General features: G+C 36.0%; 1 protein-coding gene across 50 annotated transcripts in view; it reads right to left on the reverse strand.

Annotated features, from left to right (window-relative positions):
* The window catches only part of HS2ST1 (heparan sulfate 2-O-sulfotransferase 1), a 195653-nt gene that overhangs the window by 10464 nt on the left and 163781 nt on the right, over positions 1–21408 (reverse strand). For 40 of the 50 annotated variants that reach the window (XM_081489911.1, XM_081489932.1, XM_081489933.1 and 37 more), the window contains 3 exons: positions 17025–17110; positions 7662–7800; positions 766–863 (listed from right to left, as the gene is read on the reverse strand). In XM_081489911.1, coding sequence (XP_081346037.1) covers positions 766–863; positions 7662–7800; positions 17025–17110 — 323 coding nt within the window. Of the gene's footprint in view, positions 1–765; positions 864–7658; positions 7801–17024; positions 17111–21408 lie in introns of all 50 variants that reach the window. The other 10 variants (XM_081489910.1, XM_081489914.1, XM_081489912.1 and 7 more) reach the window with 1 other exon arrangement.

Below are 21408 nucleotides of genomic sequence, written 5' to 3' on the forward strand. Positions count from 1 at the left end.
TTAAAAAAAAATCTGTGGTTAAGTGGGCCCTCAAAGTTCAAACTTGTGTTGTTCAAAGGGTCAACTATATTATGTGTTGATATAATCTACTGAGTAAGACCTTAAGGTTCACAGTGATCTAACACTACATTTCAAATGATGATGGAAAAAACAGAAGGCATTCCTTGCATCTCTCATGGTTTTAAGGAAGACACTAACTGCATGTGTTGGTTTTTTTTTTCTACTTTTCCTATTAAAATGATTGACTAGAACAAATAAATACATACCATTATTTTTATAAACTGAAAACTCAGCACATCCTGAAGAAATAAACTCTATTAAAGATAAAACATCTTTATTTTACCTTGGCTTCTCTCAAAGTCAAACCAGTTTAACAGTAAAACCAGGTGAATAATTTACCCACTAAGCCTCTTCTTGATCTAAAATGGGTGGCTAAAACAACAAGCTTAGGAGAAAAAGAGGTTTGTGAAAGGACTCCTGACTTCTAATTAAGAACACTGCTAGAATATAGCAATATACAAAATATAAAAAGTCTTTAAAAACCAGCATCTGAGAAATCATGGCAAGCATCTTATACATGAAGAATCTTTTTAAGGCACTTTAAGGTAACTAAAAAACTAGGTGTTCCTTAATTACATGTTATTTTTGGTCTGGTCTTTCATGAACTTCCATACACTGAGCCCTTGACTAATGCATCCACCTTTGTGAAATACAGATTATGGAGAAAAATAAGTAGATTATCGATAAGTAGCTTGATCTCCTTACCAGCATTCCGAGCTGTGGCCACAGAAGAAGGGGATTTGAAGCCAGAGCTTCTCTGGAGCACAGTCTGAGCCTCCCTCAGCTACACATTCATCAAAGGTCTGGAAAAAATACAGAGCAGAACATGTGAGCCATAAACCCGAGCTTCACCTATCAATTATCTTAATGTGATAAGTTATTAAATCAATGGCAGCAGAGAGTTGGATGAGATAGTGACTTAAAGTGATAGGTTACAAAACATACTTGAGACATTGAGCAATTATGGGCTTTTCTCATATTTTTGTTTCACACCAATGTTTATAAGAATTCTTTTACCATAAGAATGGAACATACCCAGATAATAACTTGTCCTTGAAATTAAGTACTGGTTTATGTTGAATCTGTGTATTTATATTTTCTATCACCTTACCAAAGTAAATTAAATAAGACTCAAGATATTCTTCAGGAAATAATTATTTGAAAATAATATGAAGTAGAACTACACTTAAGTCTTTCCCTCTTTTCTCATTAAAATGAACAAAAACATTATTGTACAAGCAAAAGTGACCCCAGATATTTACGACTGATATGGCCCCCTCTCCAAATGCATCTGACTAAATTAATTAAAGGGCTTCGCAAAACGCAAAAGATGTGGGTTTGATCTCTGGGTCAGGAAGATCCCTTGGGGTAGGAAATGGCAACTCACTCCAGTATTCTTGCCTGGAAAAATTCCATGGACAGAGGAGCTTGGTGGGCTACAGTCCAGGTGGTTGCAAAGAGTTGGACATGACTGAGTGACTGAGCACACATACAAATTAATGAAAAGGCAAAGAGACTCACAGGTTATGGGTCTAAAATTAAATCAGCTTCACTTTCTTGAGAACTTACTACTATCTGTCATAGGCATTTTTACAGTAGGCTTTATCTATCTGAAATGATATTAAGATGCCAGAGTACAAACTTAGGAGCTCAGGCTGTTGCAGGCTGTTCATCTATAAATACCACCTGTTATTTCTGAGAAGACAGAGTATGCAAGAGTAGAAAGAGAATGCATCCAGAGTCCAGACTTCTGAGTTTCTAGAACCAGGTCTGACCTTATCTTGAGTAAGTCATTACAGCCTCTAAACCGCATTTTCTAATACATTTCATATAAAATTAGATAAATTCAAAGGTCCCTTTCAACCAACATTCTATTGAGAATAGGACCCCAAGTCCTTAGATCTGACTATGAATAGTGGAATAGTGGGATAATTATCTTTATTCTGGCAACATTTAAGAGGCAACAGCAAACTGCAGTCCACAATTGATTTTGCCCATTTCTTTTACAGATGGCCTTCACCATGATATAGGAAAAAGATTTATGACTTGGGCTTGAATCTTGAACCAGAAAACTTAAGTTTTGTGTTAGTCTCCTCATCTAAAAACCAAGGACATACTCTTATTTTGAGGAAGAAATAAAATAATGGATGTAAAACAATCTACCACAAAGACTGGCTGGCTCATTATAACCATGAAATAAATGGGGTATATCCATGTCTGTCTCTCTCTCTCCCCACCTGTCCTCCCTAACAGTCAAATATAATATTTTATTGGTTCTTGTTCTCCTTGACCTCCACAGCATTTGTCTATTTGTTTGAACACTGCCTTTGGGGGCTTTTTGTTGCTTTTCTGTACCTTTCTGAATGTACTATCATTATCTTCTTTTAAGGCATGGTTTGGTCCTTCTACCAAATATGGAAATTCAGATGTCTTACCTACACCCTTCCTTAGCTTATTCACACTTCCTTGGAATAATTTATGATTTCCAGGCAGAAGCTTTCCAAATCTGTACCCCTAGATGAATCAGTTCTTACGTATTTTCTGATACCTAGTATGCCTTTTCATTGAGTTTCCAGTATTATCTCATATTTTGTATTTCTGGCAATACGACAACATTGCCCCTTGTAATTCAGACTCAAGATCTCAGAACATTTCTTAATTTTTCCTCTCCTTCACTTAACTTCCTTGAGGTAATGTCTTTCCATCTTTTTTTTTTTTTTTTTCCAATCTTACTTTCATCAGGATCTCACAATGTCATTTCTCCATCCTTACAATCACTTTCTAATCAGGATCTGTTTACTCTCTTCCTTCAATCTGCTCTTAGACCACCAGATAGTCTAAGTAGTCACTTCTACATCCTCTACTCAGAAAATGTCAACAGCTTCTAATATATTGAAAGAAAGAAGACACAAACTCTTTATCCTGGCTTTAAAGAATGCTTCATACTCTGACTTCAATGTGCTAGTCTTATCTCTATGTATAACTTCTTTACCAGATTAACCTGTTCTATAGTTTCTCAAGCAAGTCATATGTTCCTGCAGATCTATATATTTCTGCTAAACATATTTTCTTCCTCTGAAAGTGCTTTCCCCTACTAATCTAATATACAAGACGCTATCTTTCCAATGACTACTCTGGCCTCAGGTCACCCATTCTTTTAAACTCATATAAATTAATTATACACTGCCTTGTAATAGCCAACTCTTAGGATCAGGTATGTATATCTATATAGACATCTTTATCTAAAGAACTTGTTTCATGTACTTTGAAAAAAAATATATTATGTTCACTAAAAACTTCTTGGAGGGATCATGCAGTATGGATTTGTGTCCTCCATAGCATACAATATATTGTTACACCAGTTGTTTGCACAATCAATATTTGTAAATGGCTGGGAAGACTGCACTTCGGAGATTTTGCATGAGTATTAAAGGCACAATTCTGGTTGAGATGAAGACAGGGGTGGTAACATTTTTTCATGAAGCATTTTGATAGTTCCTTAAAGTTCTCCAAAATTATCTTAGGATTCCCCCCCACACACCCACATCACTCTATTTTTTTAAAATGAAGACATCTCAGTTTATATTTAAGACTCAATCAACCCCATTTCCATGGCCATTATATTATTTCTGAAATTTACCAGATGGTCTATTTAGCTGGTCTAAGTCACTTTCTAAAAAGTCGTTTTATTATCCTTTATGCCAACTTGTAGCTCATAAAAACAAAACCTATGTATCTATCTCTACCATGTTTCAGGTTCCAATAAACCAAGTGGTGATATATCAGAAGGTTTCTGATTCCATGCCTATTCAGTTTTAAACAAATGCCAGATCATAGTGTGGTGCCTCTGAAACTCAGAAGAGGTGCTCTGCTTCATTATACCTCTGTCTGAATAGAGTCTCAGATAGAAAAGAAATGAATTACTAAGGTGACTGTGGGTGAACTCACAAACTGTACCACCATTTTGTGTGTGTAAAATTCAAAGACATTAGAAAGGTTTTGTTTAAACGTAAGAAATTAGGGTATTAAAAGAGGTTGAGGTATTATAAGTTTCCAGAGAGTCACTATATAGACAAATTTGGGAATTTAAATATCCACTATTGGAATCGAAACTGATTAATGAGTAAGCATGTGGGATGGCTATTTTAACCCAAGTTCTCAAGTTAGGGCCAACTCCTACTTCCTGTGTTCTTAACTGCTGAAAGTATTTGTTTTTCGAACACAGCAAATGTGCTGATAATCTTCAAGTGTACTTTTGGCCAGTAGCTTAAAATCTGCTAGCCTACTCTGGGAGACAGATATACCACCAAAATCCACGCTTCCCTTCTTTCAATCACAATGTTTAGCTTCTCCTGTAGTTAGGTGTGGCCATATGACTAAGTTTTGCCAGTCAGCTGGGGGCAGAAGTAATGTGAGCAAGTTCTAGGTCACTTAGTTAAAAGGAAGCTAGTGGGCCTCTACTTTCCTCCTTCCCATGAGCTAGAAGGCAGATGCTGTGGTGACCCAAATTTAACCAAGCACATAAGGGCAAGCCCCTGAAGGGCAGCAGAGTAACAATATGGCAGGAACCTCACTCCCTGAATGACAGTGCAGAGCAAAACTGCTCTAAGATTCTGGGGCCCTCACCTTTAGGCTTTTATGTATGACAGAAAAAATCTATCTAAACATCTGAATTTCTTTGTTTTAAAAGCTTAGCATTTACCCTAATTCACCAACCACACATTTTATTAGACAATATAAAAGTGGAAAAATAGTTTGGGTTTTGCCTCCTTTATAGTGCCTTCACTCCTACCAACTTAAAAGAAACAACACAAAGAAGGCCAGTAACAAGGAAGATACAAAAAAAAAATAACTATAAACAATCAGAAATTGGTGAACATACATGAGTGTGCCAGATCTTAGTGTACAACAGAAGTCCTATTTCTTTTATCATTTATTTATTTTTTAAGCCACAACATGTGTGGGATCTTAGTTTCCTAACCAGGTGTTGAACCCACATTCCCTGCATTGGAAGCAGTCTTAACCACTGGATTGCAAGGGAAGTCCCTCTGCTATTTCTTTATAAATATGTGATGAAAAAAGTAAACCAAGTGAGAGAAATCAAGTTAACACAACTCAAAATCATCTTTACTACATAAAACTTGAGTGAATCCACCGAGGTAATCAAGATGAACTGCTCCACTGACTCCAACAGTGATACTAGCCCTTGGGTTTCTCTACTCACATCACAGAAGTTGACAGTCACTCAAATGCTAGCCACCAGAATCTTCCCATTGGTTTGCTAACTTCTATTAGCCTTCTCCTAAACATTTGGGCCACATTTCAGAAATGGAATTTTCTATAAATAAATGGTTTTCTCTGATAAAACTTCAAGGTCTTAAAATACAAAATAAAAACAAACAAATGAAATAAAAACACTCTAGTCCAGATCTCTTCCTTTCCCACAAAACCCAGTTCAACATATTAGAGAAACAAAGTTATAATCACCTTTTTCACTTAAACACCTAGATTATTTAGATTATTAGTTTAAATATTTAATTTCTATAATTGAAGCTCAATAATTAAACAAAATTTGATGCTTGGTAGCGATGGCAATTATATTTACATTCAAACCCTTTTCTACAAATGATCTTGCTTCACATTTTCTACAGAAAATTGGAAGCTGAGAGTGAGCTCCCCATTGATTTCTGCTTAGATAAAAGCCTATCTGCATCTGTAGGCCCTACTGCTCTCATATTTAAAATGTAAAATGGAGAAATAACAGCAACTATCCCATAAAACTATTGTGTGGGCCACCTGAAAAGATACATGGTATGTGGCTTAAAAAAGAGCTTGATACACAATAAGCACTCAATAGATGTGAGCTATTGTTGGCTATATTAAGTAGTAGTATTACCTAATTCCCCAAATGAAATGAGATAGCAACCACAAAACCATGGTATCCAGGGCTGACATGACAAATGGTGGATGTAGGAATCTATGTGACTGAATCTTTTCCTTACCAAATTAACACTCCTTTCTTCACTTTCACTTTTGCTTTAGTTGAAGAAGGGAGATGGATACTGACAATTACTGAGTAAGAGCTAGTGTAAATAATAGGGCTAAAATTAAAAAAAGAAAGGAAGCAGTTGGCATTGAAATGAATTTAGAAATAACTACTGATAAAATTTTAAAGTACCAAGTCACAAAAGAGCTATATTACTAGATTTTAGAAAATTTTGCAGACTTTCCATAGTAACATAAGTATATATTTTTTTTTAGAAGATTAAATAATACTAAGAGATTTTTCTTTTTCAGTGTCCACTCAAAAAAGGGTACTGTTTGGATCAGTACCTTCTGCCTAAAGCTTTGAGACCAAGGAAAGAAATAGCAAATTCTAAAAACCGAAAAGGTAAATATAAAACAAAAAAATTCCACTGCCTTCTCATGCAACAGAGGGCCCTACTAACTTAGGAAAACATTAATTGTTGGATGTTAATTACTATAATACATCAAGTATCCAGCATCACTGCTATGCAACACTAGGCTTAAAAGGTGCAGAATTCCCTCACTGAGCCACCTGCTAAGTGTTAACAGATGACCTAAGCATCATAGTAGATGTGGTGTCAACAAAGGTGAATGAAGTATAGTCCCTGCTTCCAGAAGATCACAGCATTCTGGAGAAGACATATATGTAAACAAATAATTCAAGTACCACAAAATAAATATTTAAAAAATAGTGACATGAATGGAGTGCTCTGGGAGCTTTGAAAAGGACATGGCTATCTGCCAGAAAAGACTTTATGAAAGAGGTAACACTTGAGCTGGATCTTAAAGGTGGACAAATAGTTTTCCAGAGTGAAGGAGAGACATTCTAAACACAGGGAACAAAATATGTGCAAAAAGTATGAAGGGGTAATACATTCGGAGGAATGTGACATTTCAGGAGGCTGAGGCACTGGGTGCTTGAGGGGAGAAAATGAGACAGGAGAGGGTGGTTGCAGGCTCTGTCAGATTGTATTTCCCATGTGTTGGGCAACCCTGTGAGCAGGGTGGTCCCAACAAAGGTGTTCCACCAAAAAAGTGACAGAGTTTGGTTTCTTCGGAAAGCAAGTCTAGGGCTGCTCTGGAGGATTCACTTCAATAGAAGACAACTCAAATATGAACCCACTAAGTAAGAACTCTGTTGAGCTATTATTTTCATCTTGCCTGAAAAAAAATTGCTGTTTTAACAAAATAGTGTCCCCAAACAGATGAACACAAATCAGTGTCAACTCCCATCATCAAGATTTAGAGAATCAAAGTATATATCAAATATGTCATATTCATGAACAGCTATAGTGAGCTCACAGAAAACTGTTAATAGGACTATATTAAAGCAAATATTCAGCCCTGGAACAAAAGTAAAATACTTTCTAAATGGACAAAATATACACTCCAAAATATCAACTGCAAAATAGTTTTATTTTTGCTTCTTCATACTTTTTTTGGTTCTTTTGAAATGTTCCACAATAAGCAAGTAATATATTATAATCACTAATAAATTTTAAAAGCATTCACTGTTCACTGCATGCAATTCATAAACAATTATCTTTATAAAAATTCTGAGGCTAAAATACTACCTTTTTGTCTCCTTGTTTTCGTCTTCTTAATCCTGGTCTATAATCATCTCCAAATCTCAGAAAGTAATAGTAAGAAACTAGCCTCTCAATAGGATCCCTTATGACATTAATGTAAATAGGCTTTTTCTTCACTCCAAATCTGAAATAGAATAAAATTTAAATGGTGAAATCAACACTGTCATTCTGTTTGGGATGTCCTAAAATTATAAGTTTGAGGTATTAATTCTGTATGGGAAAAATATGAATTAATTTAAATAGAGTATGTGGAGATTGGGAAATATTTCATGACTTTATATTACAATAAAGTAATAAGAATTTTAAAATTACAACTGAAGATACAGGAGAGAGGGGAAAATTGAATAACAAATAACCTTAAATTTTACTAGCAAGAATGACATAAAGCATTTCAATTTTATATAGCAATGAGTTATCATTTCTGGCCCACCAAACTAGGTAACTGTTATTTATGGACACAGCATAAGTCCATACACATGTGACCATTTGAGCTCACCCTCTGTGGTGCTAATTTTAAAAACTAGATAGAAGTGAAAGACATTAAGTCTTCAACGTTATTCATTCCTTAGGGAATGAAGAGAGTTGAAGGAACACAAGGTGTTTACTTTAGCAATCCTTGTAGACCCTAGAATTTTCTAGCTGGTTCTTGTTCTCATATCCTCACTTATCTCAACCTTGAACTTTAGTGTTACCCCAACTCTCCACTTTCCTTTATTCTTCATTTGACGTAATTACCAAGTTCTTCTGATTTTTTCTTTTGTAGGTTTTCCACAGATTTGATCTGTCTTCGTCACTTCCTTTCCCGTCACAACTGCCCTCTTCGCAGGCCTCTTGTTTAGAGTACTGCAATAATTGGTGGCTTTGTAATAGTAATAGTTAGTTTTCTGCCATCCAATCTCTCTCCCTTTCAATCTACCTTCATGCCAATTCTCAACTGATATTTCCTAAAACACCATTGATTAGATCATGCTCCTTAGGAACCTGAAATACCACTGTTTATGTTGACATCAAACCCAAGCTCCTTTGCTTGGTTGTTAATATCTGCTTGCCTTATGTCTTGGGTTCCACCATATTCATCTAACTTTATTTTCAACTCTCCACAAATAAGAAATCATCTATTGGTTATAATTAGGTCCACCTCTTCTACCACCCACCAATATATCATACTTACTCCTAGTTCTCAACACATGCTTTTGCTCATTGTCTTCCTTAACTAGAATGCCATTCTTATTTCCCTATTCTTTTTATTAATTCATTCATTCAAAAAATACTTTTTTGTGTATGTAATACATGCCAGGAACTATTTTAATATTAGGAAAACAATAATGGGGAAAAAAAAGACAAAATTCCTTGTCTTGCCAAAGTTAACATTCTACTTGGGAGAGATAGAATATAAACTAATAAATAAGTAAATATCTTAATGGTAAAAATACTACGGAGAGAAATGATGCAGTGAAAGAGAATAGGGAGAAGGGGGGACAATACAATTCAAACTAGGGTTTTCCAGGGAGGCAGCACTATTATTACATTTTTTTATATTTGACTTCCCTCATAGCTAAATCAGTAAGAATCTGCCTGCAATGCAGGAGACCCAGGTTCAATCCTGGTTCAATCCCTGGGGCAGGAAGATCCTTTGGAGAAGGAAATGGCAACCCACTCCAATATTCTTGCTTGGAGAATCCCATGGAAGGAGGAGCATGGCAGGTTGCAGTCCATGGGGTTGCAAGAGTCAGACAAGACTAAACCACCACAGCACTATTATTATGTGATGAGAAGAGAGCCCCGTAGATATCTGGGAGAAAGTGCTCCAGGAAGATAAGACTTCCAAGCAGGAAGGCCCTAATGCAGCTAAGTGCTGGGCATTGTTGAGAATCAGCAAGAAGTCAAAATGGCTGAGGCAGCATCAGGAAGGGGTAATGACAGAGCATGAGAGTGGAGAGAAATGGCAGTGATGGTGGGGGAAGTGTAGACCACCTGTGCCTTGTAGGGCACTATAAGCATCAGGAGGGAGCCTGAGTCAGCAGAAAAGTGTCACAATATGGAATCTAATGAACAGCATGGTAACTGTAATCAACAATGTGTGTGTGCGTGCCCAGACACTCAGTCATGGCCAGCTCTGTGGGACTCCACAGATATGGACTTATAACTTAAATTTCCCTTCTTACTAAAATTTTTTTCAAAGGCACCCAAAAAGCACATAGTTAACCTAACCAGTTTCACATTTCCCACTTTTTTCCTGTTACAATAACTGTCTTACACACATACAAACATTCTATAAATATTTTATACTAAATTCTTAAATAAGTAGTGAAAAGAGACCACAGAAGAGAAAAAAGCAAGATGCCTAGATAGAACTCGCTTCTCTCAGCCTCTGAATTATTGAAAAGTAACTGAACAGGACATTTCTAATTTACAAACAGGTTGTGTTCTGTAAGAACTGCTTTGTGTGTAAAAAGGGGTCAACTCTGTTGAATTCCAGTCCTTTTTCTCACTATTAAGCCATTTGTCTAAGTCATTAAAATCTTTCGTACATATGGAAATACTGAAAACTACAGAGAACTTTAGAGCCTCTTGATGAAAGTGAAAGAGGAGAGTGAAAAACTTGGATTAAAACTCAACATTCAAAAAACTAAGATCATGGCATCCAGTCCCATCACTTCATGGCAAATAGATGGGGAAACAATGGAAACAGTGACAGACTATTTTCTTGGGCTCCAAAATCACTGCAGATGGTGACTGCACCCATGAAATTAAAAGACGCTTGCTCCTTGGAAGAAAAGCTAGACCAACCTAGACAGCATATTAAAAAGCAGAGACATTACTTTGCCAACAAAGGTCCATCTAGTCAAAGTTACGGTTTTTCCAGTAGTCATATGGATGTGAGAGTTGGACTATAAATAAAACTGAGTGTCGAAGAATTGATGCTTTTGAACTGTGGTGTTGGAGAAGACTCTTGAGAGTCCCTTGGACTGCAAGAAGATCCAATCAGTCAATCCTAAAGGAAATCAGTCCTGAATATTCATTGGAAGGACTGATGCTGAAGCTGAAACTCCAATACTTTGGCCACCTGATGCGAAGAACTGACTCATTTGAAAAGACCCTGATGGTGGGAAAGATTGAAGGCGGGAGGAAAAGGGGATGACAGAGGATGAGATGGTTGGATGGCATCACTGACTTGATGGACATGAGTTTTAGCAAGCTCGGGGAGTTGGAGATGGACAGGGAAGCCTGGTATACTGCAGTCCATGGGGTTGCAAAGAGCTGGCCTGAACTGAACAGAGAACTTTTTGGTAAAACATTACTCTATTAAATTTGTGAGTTGGTTGATCAGAGCTTGGGGTATATTTTTTCAATGAGCAACTCATAAACCTATAAAATTAACAACAATGCAGTATAATTTTTCTCATAATTTTTAGAAGAGGAAACAGTATTGTTGCAAATATTATGACATTGTCAAATTAGGTATCAGAGTAGAATCTCCAAAACGGCAGAAGACTTTCTCTCTGGTTCATAGCTTTATCATTAATGTTTAGCATGATGTCAGACAGGTGTTGGATATTAGAATTAGGTTGAATGAACTGCTGTGAACTGGCTACTTACAAAGGCCTTTCTGTGGAACAGTGTACTCACTAGTGAGAAGAGGGTTGGGAGGCATTAGGGATACATACCTGCTACCTTAACTGAGAGAGCCAAGAGTCTTGTAACAGGAAAGGGCAGGACAGTGGGGCAATGACTTCATTCTTAGATTGTGAGATTCCCTGGGCACCTTCTTTATCATCTCTATTATTAGCCACTGATCCACATGAGCTATCCCCTTGGGAATTACCTCCTCCCAGAATATCTCTTACCAATGCCTCCTCTTTTCTCCTAGTCCCTGAAATGTGGAACAGATAGCGATTCTTACCAAGTAGAAGTGAAAGAGGGATATGGCATTTGACAAAATTCTTCTTGCTGTCTGAGAAATGACTTTCTGGGGCATGGCTTTAGGTGGCATTTATCTGTGTGAAACATAATTTTAATGAGATAATCTATGTGAACTTATTCTGAAAATGGATAAGAGTTATTATTTATAAGTCAGAGTATGGGCATGTAGGCATGGAAGCAAAGAATTATAACTGAAAACAGGCATGATAAAACAGACACTGGACCATTCAGCTCAACTAGTTAGGAAACAAATTTCCTCTTAAGTTTGTACGTTTAAGTCTCTGGCCAACCAGCTAGTTTTATACCAGTGGAAAAATATGTTCTGTAGTTGTAGACTCAGCTTTAATGCTGGCCAATCATCTGAGCAATTCCTCAGGAGGGCTCAGATGGAAAAGTAGAAAACTCATCTTCTCTCCAGGAAACTAAACTATTATTGACCCATTAGAACGCAATCTTTCTAGGAAGAGAAAAACATATTTCGTACGAATCTGTCATGTTAAATGATGATCAAAAGGGAAAAAGTATAATCTGAGCAGCAAGTTGGTTAAGAAACCTTATTCTTGCTGTATTAGCATACATGGTATAACAATAAGGAAGACAAACCAGGCACATTTCTTTACACCCACACTCTGTATAGCCTGGACAGATGAATGAACATCAAAAATAGTTAAAAGAAAGGCATACTCAGAACATTTGAAAGGAACCTTGACAACTAGATGATGAAGCTGAAGAAGAGCTGAAGAGTCTTCGTGAAGTTATTACACTTGGAGATTTCTGCTTCACACTAGATTTAACATTTCAAGTTAAGTAGCAGTCTCACAAAAGGGACACTGATACACAGTTGATCTGCAGTTAGATGAATTCGCATATGTGGAAACTGTAAATAACAAGGGAGCACTGTACACATTTATTCTGGACTCTCTTATCCCTAAAGCATTCATAGAAACCTCCAAAATCTGCTATAGTAAATTTCCATTGTCTTGTTTCAAAAATAGTGAATAACCTGTTGGTATTTATTGGTCCCACTGACAATGATATGAAGAACAAAAGATTTTTAAAATAACTATTTCTTGAAATGAGCATTCATCTATTAAAATGGCACAATTTTTTTTAAAATAGGAGGGGTGGTCTAACACTACCAAATGCTAGTGAGGATACACAGCAAAATAATAAAGTCACTGGGAAAACTGCTTAGCAGTATCTTACAATCTAGCAATCTCACTTCTAGGTTTTACACAAGAGAAATGAAGACACTGTGTCCACACAAAATCTGTATGCAAATGCTCTGGCAACTTTACTCATAATCACCAAAAGCTGGAAAAAACTCAAGTATCCAGAAACTGGTGGGTGGACAGAAATTGTTCTGCCTCCATCCTTACTCCTCAGTAAGGAACTAACCACTGACACATGCACCCAAGTGGATGAGTATCGAAAGCAGTACACTCAGAAGCCAGTCAAAAAGACCTGGTGACTGACTAGACCCATGTGGCAAAGAAAAGGGTGATTCAAAAGGACTCTAAAGTTTCGTCTGTGGATGCTTTGATAAAAAAATGGGTAAACTTCTCAAATGACAGTATTGGAGGCAAAGACGGAATCTTGAGCAATGCCTGATTAGGAGTTGGGAATAAGGAGGGTCAGCACAAACTCAAAAAGGGAGAAGAAAACGCCACTAAGACAACACAGTAACCGAACCAAGTCCGCGTTTTAAGGGACTGGCTAACGTGGCTCTGTGTGAGTCACAGACTAACTGCTTCGTATTACATTTTAATACTCACAACCACCCATAAAGTAGTTAATCATCCTCATTTCACACACGGGAGACTGAAGATCTAAAGTCATGTGTCTGACACTGCTGAGCTGGGAAGGAACTGAGGGAGATTTAACTGCAGATCTGACTACAGGGTCACAAAGAGTTGGACACAACTGAAGTGACTGACCTGAGACTCCCTCTTAGTATCTACAGGATCGATGTCACAGAAAGAGCTAGTAATACGAGAGCAATAAAAAGGCAACTCTCACATATTACTTAGAATGATTAAAATAATTTTTAAAATGTTTCTACAGTGTTGTGACAGCTTTGCTAAAAGATGTAGAAAATGGTACAAACTTCAACTGGTTCAGCAGAGAAATACAAGGCAAAAGGGACCATCGCACAGAATCTACATATTATAAACTCTCGGCCTAAAATACTAACACTTTACTACCCTCTAGTGAAACATTTAATTATTTGTTTCTTATCCTGACATACCTGCTTCTTTACTGATTCACCTGTTATTGTGAAAAAGACAACTGGGGTGATACAGTGAAACCAAAATGATGGTGATGACAGCCCATACTCATTCCCGGGAATGACCAACAAAGGTAGTACACACCTCACACGAGCCTGAATAAAACTGACTGCTGTATGTAAAAAATTTTCCAAATATCTTTCTAAGCCTGGATGATGACGTATGACCCTAAGTAGCTAGATCATAAAAAAAAAAAATCTCAGCAGCCTGTGATCAAAACCAGCATTAGTTTCAGCTGGACATTATTCTTGATAAAGGAAAATATTCTGAAAAAGGCTTTTGACAGATGTTCAAATATTTTTCTTTGTAAAATATGAAAAAAATCAAAGTGGGAGTAGTAGATACTGCTGATAAATGAGTGGTATGAATTTTAAATGGAGAATAATCTGAATATTTTCACTGTTTATAATGAACCATAATGAACTGATAATTATAGGGAGAAAAGGGGGCTTCAGTGAGCTCACTAAGAATAAGAACCGCAACTTGTTCAACTTTATACTGCCTGTATGTAACCTAGGACATTCTGAAAATGTCTTAACCTATACAATTTTCTTTCCACTGGAAAATTTCTAAATTTGTAATTATTTTACATTATTTTAAAATGGTTTGTCCACCAATTAAAAAAAAACAGTAATTAAACACTGTTTAAATAGAAAAATGGAAGAAAGAACTAGGAAATGTGCTTAAAACTTAAGAATAGGGTTAAGACAAAAAGGAATGGGATAAGGTTGAGACAAGACAGGACAGGAACACAACTATAACAAAAAGATATTTTTGTTCTCATTCTAAAGTTCTAAACAAAACCAGATAAACAAAACCAAAATATAGCTTGAGCAGATATGGGTTTACAAATAAAATGTGTGCTTCTTGTGATCAGTCTAAATTAGAAAGCACTTTTCAATTTTTATTTGTCCATCTTACTGCCTAGGTTTCCTGGGTGTGTACTCTTTTTAGTGTTTCTGCTAAGGCAATTGAAAAGCTATGTGATTAAATATTTCTTTCATTGAATTTGACCGTTTTTCTTGAAGGCAAGTATTTTAATGGACTCCACAAGGTACTACACCAGTCAAGAATACGTTTTAAAGAATAAAGTATTTTAAAAACTGGTAAGGTGATGTTTCTTTCCTCTCTTTCTTACTTGTGGTGAATATGACAGTCAAACTAAAAATCATTTTAAAAGATACTAGTTATATCTAAAAGAGTTTGTGACTATATACATCAAAATACGTTTTTTCTAGTTGATTTTTTTAAGGTATTTCTTTAAAATCTTGAAAAGGTCTATCAAATTTTTTCACAATACTTTTTGATTCCAATAAAATGAAACATATTATGAAAACATTCAAATCCTTAAACGTTCATGTCAGTATTTAATACATGAGATTAATCTTTCCAAGAACTTTGTATTTTTTCAACTGTAAGAACCCTAGCATATACCAAAGCTTCATTCTAAGTATAAGACTTTTGCCAAAAGCAAAAGCACTCAATATTATTTTAATAATGAAAACCTCAAGTATGAAACCAAGCTATGTGTGGAAAAAAAAAATAAATCATTTAGGTGAAAGGGTAACAAACATTCAATTGAAGGATAATGCAGCCCTGAGGGAAAATATGCATATGAATGAAGTTTATGAAATTGGTTCAATGCCTCTGCAAAGAAAAATAATTAGTTTATTTTAAAGCTGCCTATAAAATGTTTTCAATATTGCTGTATGAATTATTTATAGAAAAATGTACATCTAACTTTAAAGCTAGTATTTTACTGAAAGATCCCGAGTGCTGTGGGAGGAACTAGAAACAAGAATATACTGTTTTAGGTATGTAACATTTGGGAGATTCCCTTTAATTACCGGCTTTCCAAAAAAGTTAAGATTTATTATCAATGTGAATCTGTAATATTTCATTCAACTGTTTTTCTTTTCAAATTTGAAAAGCTGAAATGATAGTGGGACATCAATTTAACTTTTGGATTTTACACAGAATGTTCTTTGAAGTTGTCAAATACAAGGGGATATATTACTCTGAAGTCATGACTGCTAAAGAAATGACTGAGCAAATACTACTCTGAAGTCATGACTGCTAAAGAAATGACTGAGCAAACACACCTAAGATTAAATAATTTAAAAGTAGCGGACTTCCCTGGCAGTCCAGCGGCTATGACTTTGCCTTCCAATGTGGGTTCAATCCCTGATCAAGAAAGTAAGATTCCACATGCCTCGCAGCCAAAAAAATAAAACAGATGCAATGCTCTAACAAATTCAATAAAGACTTTAAAAATGGTCCACATAACAAAAAATAATATTTAAAAACATATTTTTAATGTTTTTGAAATTAGTTTTATTAGGGAAAAGATCTGCATTTGAGGTTCTCCAACAGTAGTATTCTATGTGCTACAAAAAATGTTTAAATAGATTCACCAAACTATACATATTTAGAATATTGCTTTTAATCAGTCTTCTGATTAGTACTTAATGTGGCACAAACTCTAGGGAGAGGCACATAGTGCTCGGATACTGTACAAAGGCCTATACTTTATTAACTTTTCTTGAAAGAGTTATGACAGGAATACCTTGATCCTATGCCTCCCCCAAAACATGGAAAATGAGAGTTATTTATGTCCAGTTTCAGGCAAATCACTATAAAGAAAAATCACTTTTAAAAAAGTCTTTTTATATCTCAATTGTAAAGCTAAAACAAGGTAGCCAAAGGGGAAGCGTGTCTTGGCTGAGAAGCAGACACTTCAGGTTATCAATAACTGAGTAATGGTTTCTTTGCTTTCTCTGTTCCCTGTCAGTGATGTGGCAAGTCATACTTCGACTGGCTTCTACGTTAAAACTTGGAACTCTCCTAAAATAGTGTCATTTGATTGCATATGAAGCAGAAACATAGTGATAAATAACTTTAAAGGGCATTACCTAAATTTATCTACCTTAAATTTCTAAAATTAATATGACAATAATCAATTTATGAACACTAGAGGGCAGTAAAACACTAGAAGGTATATTTAAATTACATATCTAAAGTGGCAAACACAAGCCAGTATTAAAAATCAAAATCACAATTATTTAATAACTTTATCCCTTTTTAGGTTGCTAAAGTACAAAGCATTCTTTTGTGTATAATTTTGGGTATAACTTACTTTGCAAAATCCAAATAAGAAATGTGCCCATGATAAAACCCTGGTTTCATTTCTTTCCAGGAAGTTATATTCTTTACAAAGCGCACCTAAAAAAGGAGAACATACTCATTACTTAAGTACAATTTAAAGAAAATGAAATTTGGTGATAGCAAAATGCTTTTCATTTAGGCATTTAAAACTGATCACACCACTTTGACAATTATGGAGCTTGAAATACAGGCTTCAACTAAGAAAAGCATAGTGTGACCTGTCATTACTAATGCATCATAAAGAAGCTACTGTCACCACTCTTAGAAAAGAGTGAAAGAGGATCTTGAAAACAAAATTGCACAATGCAACCATTTACAATACTGTACAGTGAGTACATTTATATGGTGGGGGGGGCGGTATACAAACACACAAGCTGAAGCAGGGAGCAATTCAATATGGAGATAGTCTATGCAAATCTCTTCTTCCCAGAGACTCATTATTCATAAAAATTCCCATTTATTAATTACTAACAAATAAAACAAATATCAACTAATCCTAAAATCAAATGAGTGAAGAAAAGATGAGTACCAGAAGACTTGAAACCACTAAGAGCAAATATCATATGGTTGAGCAGATATCATTAACTTGTTGATAAAAAAGCTAAAAGGTAAATTTTTAAAAATATCTAAATATTACTATTTTAATCTACTAGAATTAAAAGTATACAAAAGATTAGTTAATACAACAATTTAAGTATAAATATAAAAGTTTCAAGAACTGGTTAATATAGAACTTGATAAACCAGCTACAAAACAGTGATACATAATTCTTCAAAGAAAAATAATATAAATTTCTGATAATCAAATCTCTGCATGATCAACAACAAGTGGTTAAGAATCTCTTCTGGAGACTAGAGACAGTGCGGGGATGGCTGAGGGGTGGGGGCCCACCACCCTACACTGCAGGGAAAGCACCTGTAAGCTGTGAGCTCAGCCCCTAACACAGAACTGTCAATTGCATATTTCTGACCATTTATCAATCCTTCACTTACATTTTACAATAGTTAGTTACATGGTGATATTCTGGAGCACTTCTTACCAGGTTAGTTAATAAATTAATAGCAATGTTTGATGCATGATACAGGGTGCTCGGGGCTGGTGCACCGGGATGACCCAGAGGGAAGGGGTGGGGAGGGAGGTAGGAGGGGGGTTCTGGAAGGGGAAAACATGTACATCCATGTGGATTCATGTCAATGTATGGCAAAACAAATACAATATTGTAAAGTTAAAAAAGATAAATAAACTAATTTAAAAAAAAGGAAAAAAGAAAAATAAATGTATGAAAAAACAAAAAAATTAATAGCAATGAATGATGGCTCCTGGATAAGGCCCATCGGTAGGAACAGAGTCGGGAAACAGTGCAGAAGCAGCCTTATGTTGGAGGATGTGAACTAAGGAAAAATGGCAGATTCTGGAAGTAGGATTTATAACTCAATTTATAACTCAAATGCTAAGAGAAACAATGGAGTTTTGGGAGGGGAAATGAAAAGAACCTTATGTTATTATTTTACACATACACACACACATTCTTAAAATCTGAAAATTGGATGTACATAACAAAATTATGTTGTATTAGAGAATACACAATTATATTTCAGCAGATATTTACAATTTGTCCCCACCAAAACGAATGAGCCAAATAAACATGTGATTTGAGATTCTCAGGTTCTTTCCTATTTGTTCTTCAAGACATCAAATAGAATAAAAATATCAAATGGCAAATGAAAAAGAAATAGGAAATAAAATACTACTTGATCCATAAACTGAATCCTTAAAAAAGTTTACATGTTGAATATGAAAAATCCTTATAATTTCTACTTAATGGTAAATTATACAAGCCTTTGATTCTGTGAAAATCAGTTTCAGTATTTCAGTCCTAAATGAGAAAGAAATATAAAGCAGAGAACATGAATGGGAGATGGTGGTTCAAGGGTGCTTAAGACACTTACAGCTGAGCTCTTCAGAAGCTGAGATTTATTTTATTTTATTTTTTTAAATATTTTTTAATTTATTTGGCTACGCTGAGTCTTAGTTGCCACATGTGGAATCTTTAGTTGCGGTAATGTGAGATCTAGTTCCCTGACCAAGGATTGAACCTGGGCCCCCTGCATTGGGAGCATAGAGTCTTAACCCCTGGACCAGCAGGGAAGTCCCCAGAAGCTGAGATTTAAATGGATGTGATAGTATAAGAGGGAAATGAAAGGAAATGACAGATTGAAACCTGAGAAAACAGTGTTATACAAGCCAAATGTTAAGAGGCTCACAGTACACTGTGATGAAAGACAGGTATAAACTTCAAGTGTCCTTTTTCCCTTCAGCTTTCCAAAGGATGGTCAAGATCAAACTAAATTCTCCTAAAGACACACTCCATCTGCTGTGTTTTCTACAATGTGAGGTGAAGAGCCCTGGAAGCTGGATGAGATCTGGACTGCTTCTGGGCTTCCCAAACTCAGTGTGCAAATGAATCATCTGGGGCTCTTGTTAAAAGCAGATTCTGACTCAGCAGGTCTGGAGTGGGGCCCAAGATTCTGCACTTCTAACAAGTTTCCACAGCATGGCCAGGTCAGTGGGTGACACTGAGGAGCAAGCCTTCAGCATGTGTGGACCCAGGACCTAGCTCTTGGTTTTATCAACATGAAGCTCCTTCTGTAGTGCCTGCAAAGGAGGCCTATCTATAGAGGCTCTTTAGCAAGGATATATTCTCTCAGTTACTGCTTTCACAATATGTAAAAAAAAAAGTATACTGAACTAAAACAGTAGTTTAAAGGTTATCACATATATATATAATATATATATACACAAACACATATATATACATACACACACATACATATATATATAAGCTACCACAACATATAAAATAGAATGGGGGGTGGGAGCGTAATGCCCCTGCCTACTCAGTCTCCTCCATTTGCCCACACAGTGATGCCTGAAGCACTCTGGAACCAAAGCATTCCAAGAAACACAGAAAGTAGTCAAATAAGTAAAAGAGTTGTGCCTCCATTGGACTCAGGGAAGTTTGGTGAAGGCCGAACAGAACAAGGCATGAAGCATCCACTGCTGTCACCTATCTCAAACTTTCCTGTTTGCAGTATCAGCATTTTAGAGGTAGAAGGGGCCTAGGATATCCTGTACTCTTCATGTTACAGAAACTGAAGTCCAAAAACCACATACCTCAGATTTTGGTCCAATCATCCTTCTATACCACTGGCTAATTTCTTTAATCTATTATTGTCCAATTTAAACAAGGTGTGGGGGGGTGGGGGACCAGAAGACTTGAAAGAGGAGCAGACAGATATCTTTCACATCATAATACTGATCAACAGACTTGGAAACTGAGAATTTCAGGTTCTGTCCAATGCTCAGGAAATCCCTGAGATCCAGATAGTCAAACCTCCAAGATCTCAAAGCTCTGTTGATACATCTCTCTCAACTGTTTATTTTCCTCCTTACATTCATTATAATCTCAACTTCCAATCTACCCTGTACACTATCTCTTGTATTGAATAACCATTTTTCGACAATGACTGCTGACTTATTCTTGCCTTTTTATTGTCCTGGGTAACCTCAAGGGTTGCTGAACAATGCTGGTCAAAACTAAGAGACCCAGTCTAAATGTAGGACTTTGAATCTTATTATACTGAATATATTCTGAGGCATATTCAGGTACATTACTAAATTCTCTACAGTCTATTTTTTTTTTTTTTAATTTCATTTTTTGGCCGTGCTGCGCAGCATGTGGGATCTTAGTTCCTAACCAGGGATCGAATCCGTGGCCCCTGCATTGGGAGCACAGACCATCTGGGAATTCCCTACACTTTATTATTGCTAGTCTTCAAACACACAGAATCTTTCCCTAATCTCCAACTAAGAGAATACTGAAAGCTACAAACTTAATATATATGTGTATGTATATTTTTTCTTTCATCTAATCAACATTTAACTAAGGCAATCTGTTAAAATCTCATTAATAAGGCTGTGGCTGATTTGCAATACATCAAAAGATGCTGAGCTGAGATTTACCTTCCCTTCACAGGGAAGCAAAAAGTGCTAAGTAAACAAATATTGCCAATAAGGTTAAAGTGGTGGTTCACACTAATCTGGAGAAGAGTCTGAGCATTTAGAAGTGTCATTTATATATGACTGAAATTCTACACCATCCTAATCTCCTCTTCAAAAGTAATCTCCCAGGACATAAAAACGTAATTAATGCCCTTTGAAGAACATACTTTTTAAAAGTTTTCCTTTCAAAGTATTAATTTAGCCACATTTAATTTTTATCCTCTGAGTTCTCCAAAATTTTCCCAGCCTTTCCTCGGTCATATTCGCTTATGCCCTTTCATCAGTCTAGCTGC

This window comes from Giraffa tippelskirchi, chromosome 5 (assembly GCF_054371585.1).
Source record: "Giraffa tippelskirchi isolate mGirTip1 chromosome 5, T2T-mGirTip1v1.2.pri, whole genome shotgun sequence".
NCBI lineage: Eukaryota > Metazoa > Chordata > Mammalia > Artiodactyla > Giraffidae > Giraffa > Giraffa tippelskirchi.